At 39.6% G+C, this 13,237-nt stretch overlaps 1 protein-coding gene across 1 annotated transcript; it reads left to right on the top strand.

The window, feature by feature from the left end:
• The first annotated feature begins 462 nt into the window (after nt 1–462).
• On the top strand, nt 463–1,292 carry LOC136206643 (agamous-like MADS-box protein AGL80). The gene has a single exon (XM_065997790.1). It carries the CDS (start codon nt 482–484, stop codon nt 1,244–1,246), a length of 765 nt encoding a protein of 254 aa, XP_065853862.1. The 5' UTR covers nt 463–481; the 3' UTR covers nt 1,247–1,292.
• The last annotated feature ends 11,945 nt before the right edge of the window (nt 1,293–13,237 follow it).

Here is a 13,237-nt window from a genome sequence, read left to right as displayed (position 1 = left end):
AAAAAAAAAAAAAGTCTAGGACATAGTCCATATTGTATTTAGAAAACCATAACCGGTTATTTTTCCCATATTTTTTTAATAATAGTCGAAAATATATTTTTCTAATTATTTTTTTGAACAAATAAAAAACCGTGGTAATCCATCCCGGTTGGACTGACATGTCACATATGAAAAGGTGGAAATGACACATCGAATGCCTGTCCAGTTTCCGATCCGACCCGTTCAAATTTGACAACACCACTTATGCATAACTTAACTAATATGTATTTATATACATGGAATCAGTAATGATTTTGAAAATTTATCCTCTAAAATTCCAACCAAGGTTGGCTATCCCATTCATGTATATTAAAAAGTCAACCCATGTAATTAAAATGCCAACCTAGATTGTATATTCTATGATTTTGTATTAAATGAATAATTATCCCAATAACCCTATAAAACACAAACTTTCACATAGTTTCATTCAAGTGAAAAAAAAATGAGAAAGAAGGTGAAACTTGCTTTCATAGAAAACGATTCAGCCAGAAAAGCAACATTCAAGAAGAGGAAGAAGGGTCTATTGAAGAAGATAAGTGAATTAAAAACACTTTGTGATATTCAGGCGTGTGCAATAATATACAGCCCTTATGATTCTCAGCCGGAGGTTTGGCCGTCGGAGTACGGTGTTCACGAAGTTGTTTCTCACCTCAGAATGATGCCGGAGATGGAGCAAACCAAGAAAATGCTTAACCAGCAGAGTTTTCTCCGCCAACGAATCAACAAAGCCATTGAGCAGCTGAGGAAGCAAAAAAAGGATAACCGGGAAATGGAGGTAACTCAGGCGATGTTCCATGGTCTCACCGGACAAAGCTTGATGTACCTGAACATGCTCGATTTGACTGATCTTCGATGGATAATAGATCAAAACCTGATCGAGATAATCATGAGAATTGAAACCCTAACGGTTAATAATTCTTATGCGGGAGCTGCTTCTGTTGCGGTGGTGGAAACTTCGGTGGCTGAAGGCGGTGCAGAAGGGACGGTGTTGGTGGCTGAGCCGCCAGTGACTGTGGGATTTGATGTGAATGGGGAGAGTGTGCAGAGGCAACCATGGACGTTTACGGATTTGGTTAATCCTCCAAACCAATTCCAGTTTGGTGGTGGCGCCGTCAACAGTGGTGGAGAAGAGATGTTGCCGCCGTTTTCTGATCAGAACGAGGATAATCTCTGGTCTAGTGAGTTCTTTCGATATGGTGGAATCTGATCTTTAATTTTGTTGTACTAATTTCATGTTTGTCTGTTTGTTGTTGACATACATCCTGAATAAATTGATATTTAATTATTTTATTTTTGGCTTTGGGAAATTACATTTGAGGTAGTTTTGGATTTAATTGGGTTCTTAAAGTTATTTATATATGTTTCTGATTGAAAATTTGATTGATTGGGATTGATATTCAAAATATTAACTGTTAAATTAAAAATTGAATTTGATGTATTTCAACTTAATATTACTATCTAATTATTTAATTTTTGTTAATTTAGTTTAGCATCATGGGTAGAATATGGTAAAACCACACATTTTTAGCTTTCAAAGGGGCAAAAAGGCATTTATTCAGTTTTTACAGAATGATTTGAAATTTCCACCCAACACAAGTCTATATCTGCTATTGAATATAATTGTGATTAAAGTATTTGATGAGAGTGTTTTGCTGCGATAGAATCTATTCGACTCGAATTTAATTTTTTTTAACCGTCAACCTAAAGATGAAAGAAAAACAAAACAAACATCATATATAATTTAGTAATTTTACATATTAAAGTACAGTAATTATAAATGAATATATTTTTTTTTCAATAAAGGCTGGGACTTAGTGACCGTAGGACTTGGACATCCCAACTAGGTTGGCGCCCCAGTAACTACAGCTACAAACCCGAATATATTAATAAAAAAAAAAGAATTACAAGAAAGAGGGGAAGAAAATTAAAGAGTACCCAAACGTGAAATGTTATTATAAATGAATAGATAAAATGAATAAAGCAAACATAAATATATTTGTAATTTATGAAAAAATTTAAGGGTAAATCTAAAAAAAATCCTATGTACTTTCACATATTATCAAACTGGTATCTGAAAAAAAAAAACTGTCCAAATGTTGACTGAACCTTTTCTTTTTGCTAAAAATAAAAATCTTTTAGTTTGATACTATAAAAATAACTCGACCTCAAATAGAAAAAGTTGAAGACTTGAATTTGTTAGAATATGATCAAGTCTTTAATAAAATTTAATATTGTTTTTGTTATTTACAATTTTGTGTAATTTTTGTAATGTATGAATCTTTAAAATAACATTGTCATCAGAATGCTTTTCTATCGACTGTCCAGTGTTGACACTCTTATATCTAAATAATATCAGTTTTAAGAATAATGAAACCAATGAATTCTAGAATTTTGAACATCTCTCGAAATTTTTTTTTTTTTTATAATTACGATTCTTGCATTATGAAATCAAAGATAACACATCATCCTCAATACAAGAAAAAATACAAGCAGGAAAATCTTCGATGAGAATTTCCAAATGAGATAATGAACTTGCCCAAACAGCTAAATTATGTGCAACAACGTTCTCTTGGCGTCTCTCAAACATGAACTCAATTGAACCAAATGTACGTGCAATCTCAAAAATATCTCCAAGAATTATACCCAACCAGTTTGACAAAACACGACCTCTTTTAATTAGATTAATTGCCGAAACTGAATCAGACGCAACCAATATAGACTGGTAACCACAATCGCGAATCACACGTAGCGCAAATAGAATCGCTAATAATTCTGCGTGCAAAGCAGACATTGTAGAACCAATTGGCCCTCCACCAGATATTGAAACAAGACCGTCATGATCCCGAACTACCATTCCAAAAGAGCCATGGGATGTTCTAACAAAAAACGAAACATCACAATTAAGTTTGTAATAGCCTAATTCCGGGGCCTCGAACGATTGTTTGATGAAACAAAATCAACTCTTGCATCCAACCCTGCTACAACACCAAATTGTTCTTCCTGGACAACCAAAAAATTCGTAGAAACACCCGAACACGAACCTAAGGCACCCTGCTCCATATTAAATTCCACCATACCTTCGCACCCATTAACTCGTATACCACTAATATTTTGTAATACATTTGCTGACTTCACTCCACCAACATTTACAAATTTTGCATTTAGTCCTCCAATTTTAAACCCTATATTTATAGGTTCTTACGGTTTCTTTTAAGGTTTTAAAATATCATCTTCTTATCTTGCTAAATCAATCTAGTCCAAAACGAAAACTCATAAATATGTTTTTGTTATTTTCAATTATTGGGTTATTTACTCATTCATTTTTTTCTTAAAATTTACGCACAATGCGCTTATATTAAAGAAGAAAGAAAAAACCCCACCCCACCCGGATGTGATTCGTGTTAGAAAATGGCTTTGTTATGTTGAATGAAAAATGGCTTTGAAAGTGTGGGGTATATTTGTCTTTAACCACTTTGCTCTCAAGAGCACTTTTACAATCCCACATGGGAAACTTATAACCCTTTGAGTGGGTATATATAGAATTGGGCTTTAAAAGCCTTTAAATTGTGTTAAGTGGTTTTTAGCAAATATACCACACGCGCGCGCTCGCTCGTTCGTGCGACGCCCGCCCGTCCCGACTGGGCCCGAATTTTATTTTATTTTTTTATCCGTTTCAACTTCTTTGAATTTTTCTTCAGCATTTTAATTAGTCAAAAACGGAACCTTATTTATCTCCTGGTCTCACTCCACGTTCTAACGTGTATATGAACGTTCTAACGTTCATATTTCTGTGGCCTATAAATACAGTAAGGTTCCAGCTTTTCAAAACACAGTTTTTCTTTCAATCGTTTTTCTTGGGCAATTAAAATACTCTTTTGCTGTTCTACAATCTTCGACTTTGAGTGTACAGGTTCGAAGGTTTTCTGTGTTAACCTTGGGGAGCGACCAGAGTTACAGATTGCACCTCGGTCTGTCGAAATCGCTTTCAAGGCTGTGGCCTCCGCCACGGCACAGTCCGATTTTCGTTCTTAATTTCAATTCCGTTTTTCTGTAACCCTCCTTTGTTTCCACCAATTTGAAAGCGATTTTCTGTTTCGCAATCATGTCTGCTTTAATTGCGAAATCCCTTCCTGACCTCTCCAAACTTGAACCTCTGGACGGTCTTAATTACAAAAGATGGTCGCAGAAAAATTCTGATTTTCTTTGAACAGCTCGAACTGGACTATGTTGTTGTCCAGGATCCACCCTCTGACCCAAATGGTCCTGCCATGTCCCTGATTGTTCAGCAGTACGACACTCGTTCTGCAAAATACGAAAAAGACAACAAAACAGTCAGGGGTCATCTCCTAAATCATATGTCGAACCCACTGTTCGATATTTTTGTCAATAAAAGGTCTGTCAAAGAAATTTGGGATACCCTCAAAGAAAAATACGGGTCTGATGATGCAGGTAAACGTAAATATGTGGTTGGAAGATGGCTCAATTATCAAATGGTTGATGAAAAACCAATCATTGAACAGATTCATGAATATGAGAATCTAGTTGCTGAAGTTCTGGGTGAAGGCATGACAATGTCTGATCTGCTGCAAGCCAATGTTCTCCTGGAAAAATTTCCACCCTCCTGGAGTGATTTCAGAAACCATTTGAAACATAAGAAAAAAGACTTCAGTCTCCAGGAGCTAGTCAGCCATATGAGAACTGAAGAAGCAAATCGAATGAAAGATAAGCAACTTTCCTCTAAGTCTGTTTCAATTAATGCTAATATTGTTGAATCTGCTGTGGTGTCAAAAGACAGGAACAAAGGACCTTCAACCAAATTCCAAAAAGGCTCAAACCAGAACAAGTCTTTCAAGAAGAATGGAAGAATTCAGAAGAGGAAAGTAGTGGAATGCTTTGTGTGTGGTAAACCTGGCCACAAGGCATTTCAGTGCTACCAAAGGAAGAACCAACAGAACACCAATCATAATCCAAACAACAGAGCTGCTCCACAATCCAATCTGGTGGAAAATGAAGAAATTATTGCTGCTGTTGTGGTTGAAGCTAATCTGGTGGAAAACAAAACGGACTGGGTTCTACATACTGGAGCTACAAGGCACTTATGCTCAAACAAGGACCTGTTTAATCACTTTGAGGACGCTGCCGATGGGGAATGCGTCTACATGGGAAACACCACTACTGCTGGTGTTGTCGGTAAAGGAACAATTTTAATTAAGTTAACTTCTGGAAAAAGCTTGTCTTTAAATAATGTGTTGTATGTGCCTGCTCTTCGTAGAAATCTTATTTCTGGTAGCTTGCTAAATAAGGCTGGTTTAAAAATTATTTTTGAGGCTGATAAGGTTATTCTCACTAGGAATGGGACTTTTGTGGGAAAAGGGTACCTAGCTGATGGCCTCTTTATTTTGAACACTGTCCATGTGAATTCTGTTGGGATTAATGCAACTACATCTGCTTTTGTTTACTTGAGTGAATCCATTAATTTGTGGCATGGTCTATATGTGTGGAAGCAAAATTTGCAAAGAAACCTTTCTTACCTGTTGAGAATAGAAGTACAGAACTGCTTGGTTTAATTCACTCTGACTTGGTTGATTTTAAAAAATCTGTTAGCAAAGGTGGCAAAAGATATTACATTACTTTTGTTGATGACTTCTCTAGATATACCAAAGTATATTTATTAAAATCAAAAGATGAGGCTGAGCATATGTTTATTAAATTTAAACCAGAGGTAGAGAATCAATTAGACAAGAAAATAAAAAGGCTTAGGTCCGATAGGGGAGGAGAGTATGGAACTTTTTTCCTTAAGTCCTTTTGTGAGAATAATGGCATTGTACATGAGACTAGTGCGCCGTATACACCTCAACAAAACGGTATAGCTGAAAGGAAAAATAGAACTCTCAAAGAGATGATGAATGCCATGTTAATTAGTTCTGGGTTATCTGATAACATGTGGGGGGAAGCTGTCTTATCTGCATGTTATATTCTGAATAGGGTTCCCCATAAAAAGTTAGATAAAACTCCTTATGAACTATGGAAGGGTTTTGCACCCAATTTGAATTTTTTGAGAGTTTGGGGTTGTCTTGCTAAAGTTGCATTTCCATCCTTTAGAAAGCCAAACATAGGACCCAAGACCTTTGATTGTGTTTTCATTGGTTATGCCTCAAATAGTGCCGCCTATAGGTTCATGAATCTAAACGACTATAGCATATGTGAATCTAGAGATGTAGTGCTTTTTGAAAACACCTTTCCCCTAAAGAAAGACAAACAGTGTGATGCAACTAGTGCTTCTACTTCATTACCTATTCCTACTCCAATTGTGCCTGCTTCATCTCTACCTCAAGATGAGAATGAAAATGATGTTGCTTTTGAACCTATTGTTAGACGAGGTGCCGCGGCCTAATCTCCCGGACGGACCGGGGGGTGGACAACCTCATGGCGACGTAAGCGGTGATTGGCGCCGAAAGCAACCAATCGTGGAATCAAGCTGCTCGACAGGACCGCAGCTCGGAGATATGGAAGAGTCGCCACCCACGAATGGGAAAATGAACACCGATCCCTTGCGGGAGACCGGTGTGGGTTCGGGAAACTTAGGTACGAGCCGAGAAGGCTAGCTCCTTTCCGGAGAAAGGCTACTAGGCACCCCGACATCGCCCGGTTATGAACCACCGGCCTCCTACTCAGCATGTTAGGCGATAACGGACTAATCGTATACTTCTTTAAGTTTAAAATTCATTTGAAACCCTTTTCTTTCTCTTTTTAGAAACCGTTTTGAGCATATATTATTGAAAAGCCACATCAGTAAAGAATCACCCATTCATGTTTATACATACACGGAGAGGGGGAAGAAAGAAGTGATTTATTTACACCCGTATTAAATGTGATGTTGTGTGTTTATTCTACATTAACTTATTTTCCCCAAAACGAGTTCATTTACATGATTCGCACCTTAATCGCCGTTGGAATGATTTAGGTGCGTTTTAAAACCCTGTTTGATGAAATTTATCCGAAGCGCCGTTGGAACGACTCGAGCATTTGAAAACGTTTGAGATAAAAACCTTTTAATGAGAAAACATGGTTTAAACATACAAGTCAATTTTATTTTGTACAAATTCTTTGAGAAAACGATTCAAAACTCTATTATTCACAAAGAAAACGATTTTAATTACAATGATCATTTAATCCGCCTTTGGAACGGATTAAGGTTTTAAAACGTGGTGTTTTGAGAAACGATTCGAAATATTAACAAGAATGACTCTATTTATTTACATTAGAAATCTAAAACTCATTAGTTTAAATAATTCAATTGAAAACTCTCTTTTTGTGACTTATTTTCCCCACTTATTTAATGGACACTTTACTAATTATAATTACCATAATAAACCCATTTAAACCACCATCCACACTCAAACAAAGCCCACTCGAAACATGGACCCGTGATGAAGCCCAATAGAATAAAGAAAGCAATTCTAACATATATATATATATATTTAAATCAAAAATAGAATATGAAAATAAAAGTTAATACAAAAGGAACTATATGTATATAAAAATAATAGGTACAATATATCTATACTTTGAAAATGTGAAAATAGTAAGTAAATCCTATAACTAAGAAAATAACATTTACCCAAAAATAATTTCATTCAATAATCAAGATAACCCAAATATCCCAAAACTATATATATGTATACATAACTAATATAGTTTTAAATATCAAAAATGACACATACTAATATTTATCCATTATTTCTCAAAATATCAAGTAACTAATATTCAAAACATAGCCTAAATCAATAAAAAAGAAATACATATATATATACTTATACTCGTATTGTAAAATAGAATAAAAATGATATACAAATATTCTAAAATAAATATATATGCTAAAGTTCTAAAATAATTTAAAAAAAAACATATATTACATAATTATACATATATATACTAAGGATCAAAAGCTTAAAAGTTATGAAAAATGGACTGAAATGGCATTTTTTACATTTTGGAAGATTTACCGACGGACAATCCGTTGGTAAACAGCATTTAGTACAGAATTGGTAAATTACAGCAGCACTCCTAAATGTTTCCAGATTTATTCAACAGCTTTAAATTAAATCTAATTCAATCGTTTTGGATTTCCGAACTACCAAAAATGGATCATAGTCGAAAACGGAAGTTCCTAAAACGACGTTTTTATTTTAAAACATTATCTGGAAATTTCTTTTAAATTAAAATGTTATAATTACAACGTTTTTGATACCCGAACTACCTTTTTATCGGATCACGGTTCGTATTGGGATATTAAAACGAAGTTTTTTATTTTAAAACAAAACCGAACTTTATTCAACACGAAACGAAAATTAAATAAATACGCTAATTAAATAAAATGTGACAAAATAAATAAATGACTAAATGAATAAAAACTATAGTATATAAAAAAAATAAATAGGAGAAGAGAATAAATTAAATAAAATAAAGAGTCTAGTCCTCGGATAATACCTTGAATTTGGTATCTGACAGTCGAAGCCGATTGATTCCACGAACCGCGAGCTTTCGTTTTTTTATGAAAAATTTAGTAAAAATTGAACTTAGGGAATTTGGAGATTTTCAATTTTTAGGAAAAAAATTGTTTTCTCCTAAAAAAAATCAACTTCTTCTCTCTAGAAAAAATATTCTAGTGTGAGAAGCTCTCCCTTCCTCCCTCCTCCTCTTTTTTTTGCATGGGGATCCGTGCCTTTTATAGGCAAACGGGTCCCCGGACCAATGGGCGACGCCCAAAAGAAATTGGGCGTCGCCCATTGGGGTTGGGCGGCCGCCCAACCTAGTGTTGGGCGGCCGCCTAACATTTGTTGGGCGATCGCCCAACAATCGTTGGGCGATCGCCCAACGGCGTTGGGCGAGCGCCCAACGCTATGTTGGGCGCCCGCCCGACGACCCTCGGGGCGTGCGCACCCCGCGGTCACCGAGCGCGCTTCCCGCGCCGCCGGACGCTTACACGTCGCGGTCGCCGAACGCGCGCTTCTCGCTACCGGGCACGTGCGCTCAGCGGCCCACGAGAGCGCGCCCCGTGCCACCGGACCTGGGCCTTGCTCGGACGTCGAGAGCGTGCCACTTGCGGTGCGTCCGACGGACGCCGAGCGCACGTCCCGCGCCGCCGAGCGGGCGTTCGACCATTGTCGTCCGCATGCCGGATGTCGCTAAGCACCCGCGCCGTGCCGCTAATTTTCCTTCGCTTATTATTCTTTATATATTTTTTGTTTTTCAAAACTTTCGGAATCAATCACTTCAACCGTCTTGTTTTCAGGTTTTCGTCACAGGTCCTCCGACTCAGTGTCTACAGTTGCCCCTACTTTTCTATTTTGACAGTGATGTGTGTGTTTCGAAAACGTTTTTTTGCTAACGTAACACATGCAATGTAAAACATATAAAAGTAAAAGACACGTAAAGAGTAGGAGGGAGCATACCTGACCTTCGCGTTGCGCGCTCTGGTATCGTTCTCTGATTCCTTCCATCCTCGCCTCTGAATCGTCCGTCGGTGGATGTTTTTCTCTCGGAATCTAGCGTACGTTGACTATGGGTAAGAATGGCTCGAAAGCAACCTCGGTCGTGGACCGTAGGTAAGATGGCTAAAAAGCTACCTCGGTCGTGAACCGTAGGTAAGATGGCTAAAAAGCTACCTCGGTCGTGAACCGTAGGTAAGATGGCTAAAAAGCTACCTCGGTCGTGAACCGTAGGTAAGATGGCTAAAAAGCTACCTCGGTCGTGAACCGTAGGTAAGATGGCTAAAAAGCTACCTCGGTCGTGAACCGTAAGTAAGATGGCTAAAAAGCTACCTCGGTCGTGAACCGTAGGTAAGATGGCTAAAAAGCTACCTCGGTCGTGAACCGGAGGTAAGATGGCTAAAAAGCTACCTCGGTCGTGAACCGTAGGTAAGATGGCTAAAATCTACCTCGGTCGTGAACCGCAGGTAAGATGGCTAAAGAGCTACCTCGGTCGTGAACCGTAGGTAAGATGGCTACAAAGCTACCTCGGTCCTGAACCGTAGGTAAGATGGCTAAAAAGCTACCTCGGTCGTGAACCGTAGGTAAGATGGCTAAAAAGCTACCTCGGTCGTGAACCGTAGGTAAGATGGCTAAGAAGCTACCTCGGTCGTGAACCGTAGGTAAGATGGCTCAAGGGCAGCAAAGTTCTTTCTAACGATTCTGAATTCTTTTAAAACACCATTGTCTGGAGCTAGTGTCTCGGAGGTTTAATGGGAACGTGTTTTGGTCTGGAATGATATAGACTAACGATTGTTTTTCTGTTGACTGTCGTCTGTACTTTGACTGGTATCACTGTTCTGTAAAAATTGGCTATTGTCTGGAGTTCATATCTTGACAGTATTGGTTGCTGTCTGAGAGAAATGCAGGCGGAAACGGACTGCAAATCGGAGGTCTGTGCGCCTAGTAATTAATTATTTACTTTTTACCTTTATGTCAAATCGTACTTTTTTCACTATTTATGGGAATGCCATTCCCTTTTCTTATATAAGGTGGTGGGGTTTCATTTCAACCCCACACCTTCTCTCCTCTCTTTCTCTCACTAGACTTCAATTTGGATTATTCTCGGGATGGATTTAGATGAATGGGATGGCACTAGAGGCATGGACGAGGTTTACGTAAACCTGGATAGAGTGGATACCTTTCACGACCCTACGACGCATTTGAGCAGGACACGCTGCAACGAGGTAGGTAATTTCTCACTTTTATTCGATTCAAACTCTAGGCTTTAGCATTCTTATACGAACATGATTTGCATGCTAACCCTTAGACTGCCTTAGAGGACTTTAGCTAGAAAACGTGAATTCCTTTATTTTCAAGTAACACCTGTTTATCTTTGTAAGAATGCGCGCTATATGCATGTGAATAGTGACACTACGAATTTATGCATGCTAACAGTAAAAACGACGTGAATAGTGAAGACGTGAATAGTGCAAACGTGAATAGTGCAAATGAATAGTAAAAACGTGAATAGTAAAGACTTAGCTAATGCACGTGAATAGTAAGAAATGTGAATAGTGCACGTGAATAGTGAAAACGCGAATAGTGCACGTGGATAGTAAAAACGTGAATAGTGTACGTGAATAGTAAAACTTAGCTAATGCACGTGAATAGTAAAAACGTGAATAGTGCACGTGAATAGTAAAAACATGAATAGTGCACGCGAACAGTGAAAATGTGAATAGTAAAAACTTAGCTAATGCACGTGAATAGTAAAAACGTGAATAGTAAAAACGTGAATAGTAAAAACGTGAATAGTGCACGTGAATGTAAAAACTTAGCTAATGCACGTGAATAGTAAAAATGTGAATAGTGCACGTGAATAGTAAAAACGTGAATAGTGAAAACGTGAATAGTAAAAACTTAACTAATGCACGTGAATAGTAAAGCCTAATCTATGCTCCTCGTCACCGCAGACGATGGTGGATCAAAGAATTGACTAAACCTTACGTGAATGACCCTATAGGAGAGATTTTTACAGAAAATTGGTCCTAACTGACCGGATGTCTCTAGGTTAGAAAATGAAAGAATACCTAGTCTTAACGCGTTCTTATCAATTGCATGCTTTAGGAGCTATATTTAAATTTCCTTATCTTGTTCCTTTTTAGTTCATTGAGATTTCGGGGACCACCGCCAAGGTTCATTCGTGGTATGATAGGCTAGGCGCCGCGGCGAGAGCCCGCGTGCGTGAGTTGGGCTTCGAGCCCTTTATTGCAGCGCTGCCCTGCACCAACAGGGTATGCGATCCTTTTGGCCTACGGGCCTTGTGTGAGCGGTGGGTTGATTCGACCCACACCTTCCACCTTTCCTTTGGGGAGATGACTATCTCGCCTCGAGATTTTTCGCTATTGACCGGATTGCGAGGGAGCAACATTCTCGTCCCTTTCCATTTTGGTATGATGCGACCGCGGGTCGACCCTGCTAGGCTTGCTGCCTTGATTGGACCGGGAGTTCGTCTATGCGCCAAGTCTACTCCGGCGAAGTTTGTTTCCACCGCGAGCCTCTTGAGTAGACGAGATTTTTGCGAGACTGACGATACCGACTTGGCGGTTCGTAGCTTCTTGGTATATGCTCTGAGTGAGACGATTTTCCGCACGAAGGGAGGGAAGGTACATGCGGGCCTCATTCAGGCGCTCAGTGATTTGGATGCAGCGGCTTCCTACGATTGGGCGGGGGCAGGCTTAGCCTTTCTTTACAAGTTTTTGGATCTGACTTGCCGGAAGCGCAAGGACTTCGGTGGTTATACCTTTGCTCTGCTGGTACGTGACGCCTTCTTGACTTATCCGTCTTATCTTCTTCGCATTTTTCACACCCCTAGTCCTCGTTTTTACCGCAGGTGTGGGCGTATGAGAGACACATCCTACCCAGCCGGTCTCGATCTCGACCGAGAGTACTGAGGCCGCCTTTCATGACTCAGTGGAGGGATTTTGACTTGAGCGCCGAGAGGAGTCGGACAGTGTCGCGGCTTCTGGATCGGATCGACTCGCTGACCCTCACACAGGTAGATTTTGCCTAATCATGCTTGGTTTTTTGTTTGAGTCTTTCTGACTTTCTCTTTGTGCATTTTTTAGATTAAGTTCCGATGGGACGACCTCGACTTCGGCCCTGGTTATACATATGTATCGATGATCCAGGAGCAGCAGTGTGTGCTCACCGGCCCCTGCGTGCGGGCGTGATATTTAGAGGATCGAGGCATCACCGGAGTTAGGGACGCTCACTGGACGCCGGGCGAGATCCTCGTCTCTATGTTAGCGGTGCGGACCCTGCCACTATCGGTCATTCGTCGGGACCTGACCCGCCGGTATGTTGGTAGAGCGGTGTGGATTCACGCCGGGGGCTGTGAGCCTTACTTGTCTACTTTGCTGAGCGCGAGGGATGCCCCGGCGGCGGCGATGGAGGTGGATCCGGTGGCGGATGTATTTTTGAGGGAGGCTGTCGCGGCAGTCTTTGGTCAGGAGGAGGTCCCGGTAAGTGATTCCCTTCCCTTTTTATTTTACCCCTTTTATTCATGAGATGTTCAGAGGTTTTATGGTGTGTTTTGTTTGCAGGAGGGATCCTGGAGGAGTGCCCACTTATCTGATTTCTTCGACGGCACTCGGGCTCAGACGCCAGTGTGCGAGCAGCCCTACTACGTTGGCGAGTCCTCCAGCGCTGCCCGATCGGAGAGG

The sequence above is a fragment of the Euphorbia lathyris genome, chromosome 9 (genome assembly GCF_963576675.1).
Source record: "Euphorbia lathyris chromosome 9, ddEupLath1.1, whole genome shotgun sequence".
Taxonomy (NCBI): domain Eukaryota; kingdom Viridiplantae; phylum Streptophyta; class Magnoliopsida; order Malpighiales; family Euphorbiaceae; genus Euphorbia; species Euphorbia lathyris.
The sequence above is the reverse complement of the archived record's forward strand: the minus strand, read 5'-3'. Positions and strand labels throughout refer to the sequence as shown.

What these genes read in the sequence shown, in the direction of transcription:
- LOC136206643 (XM_065997790.1), top strand. Translation starts at nt 482, where the DNA reads ATGAGAAAGAAGGTGAAACTTGCTTTCATAGAAAACGATTCAGCCAGA.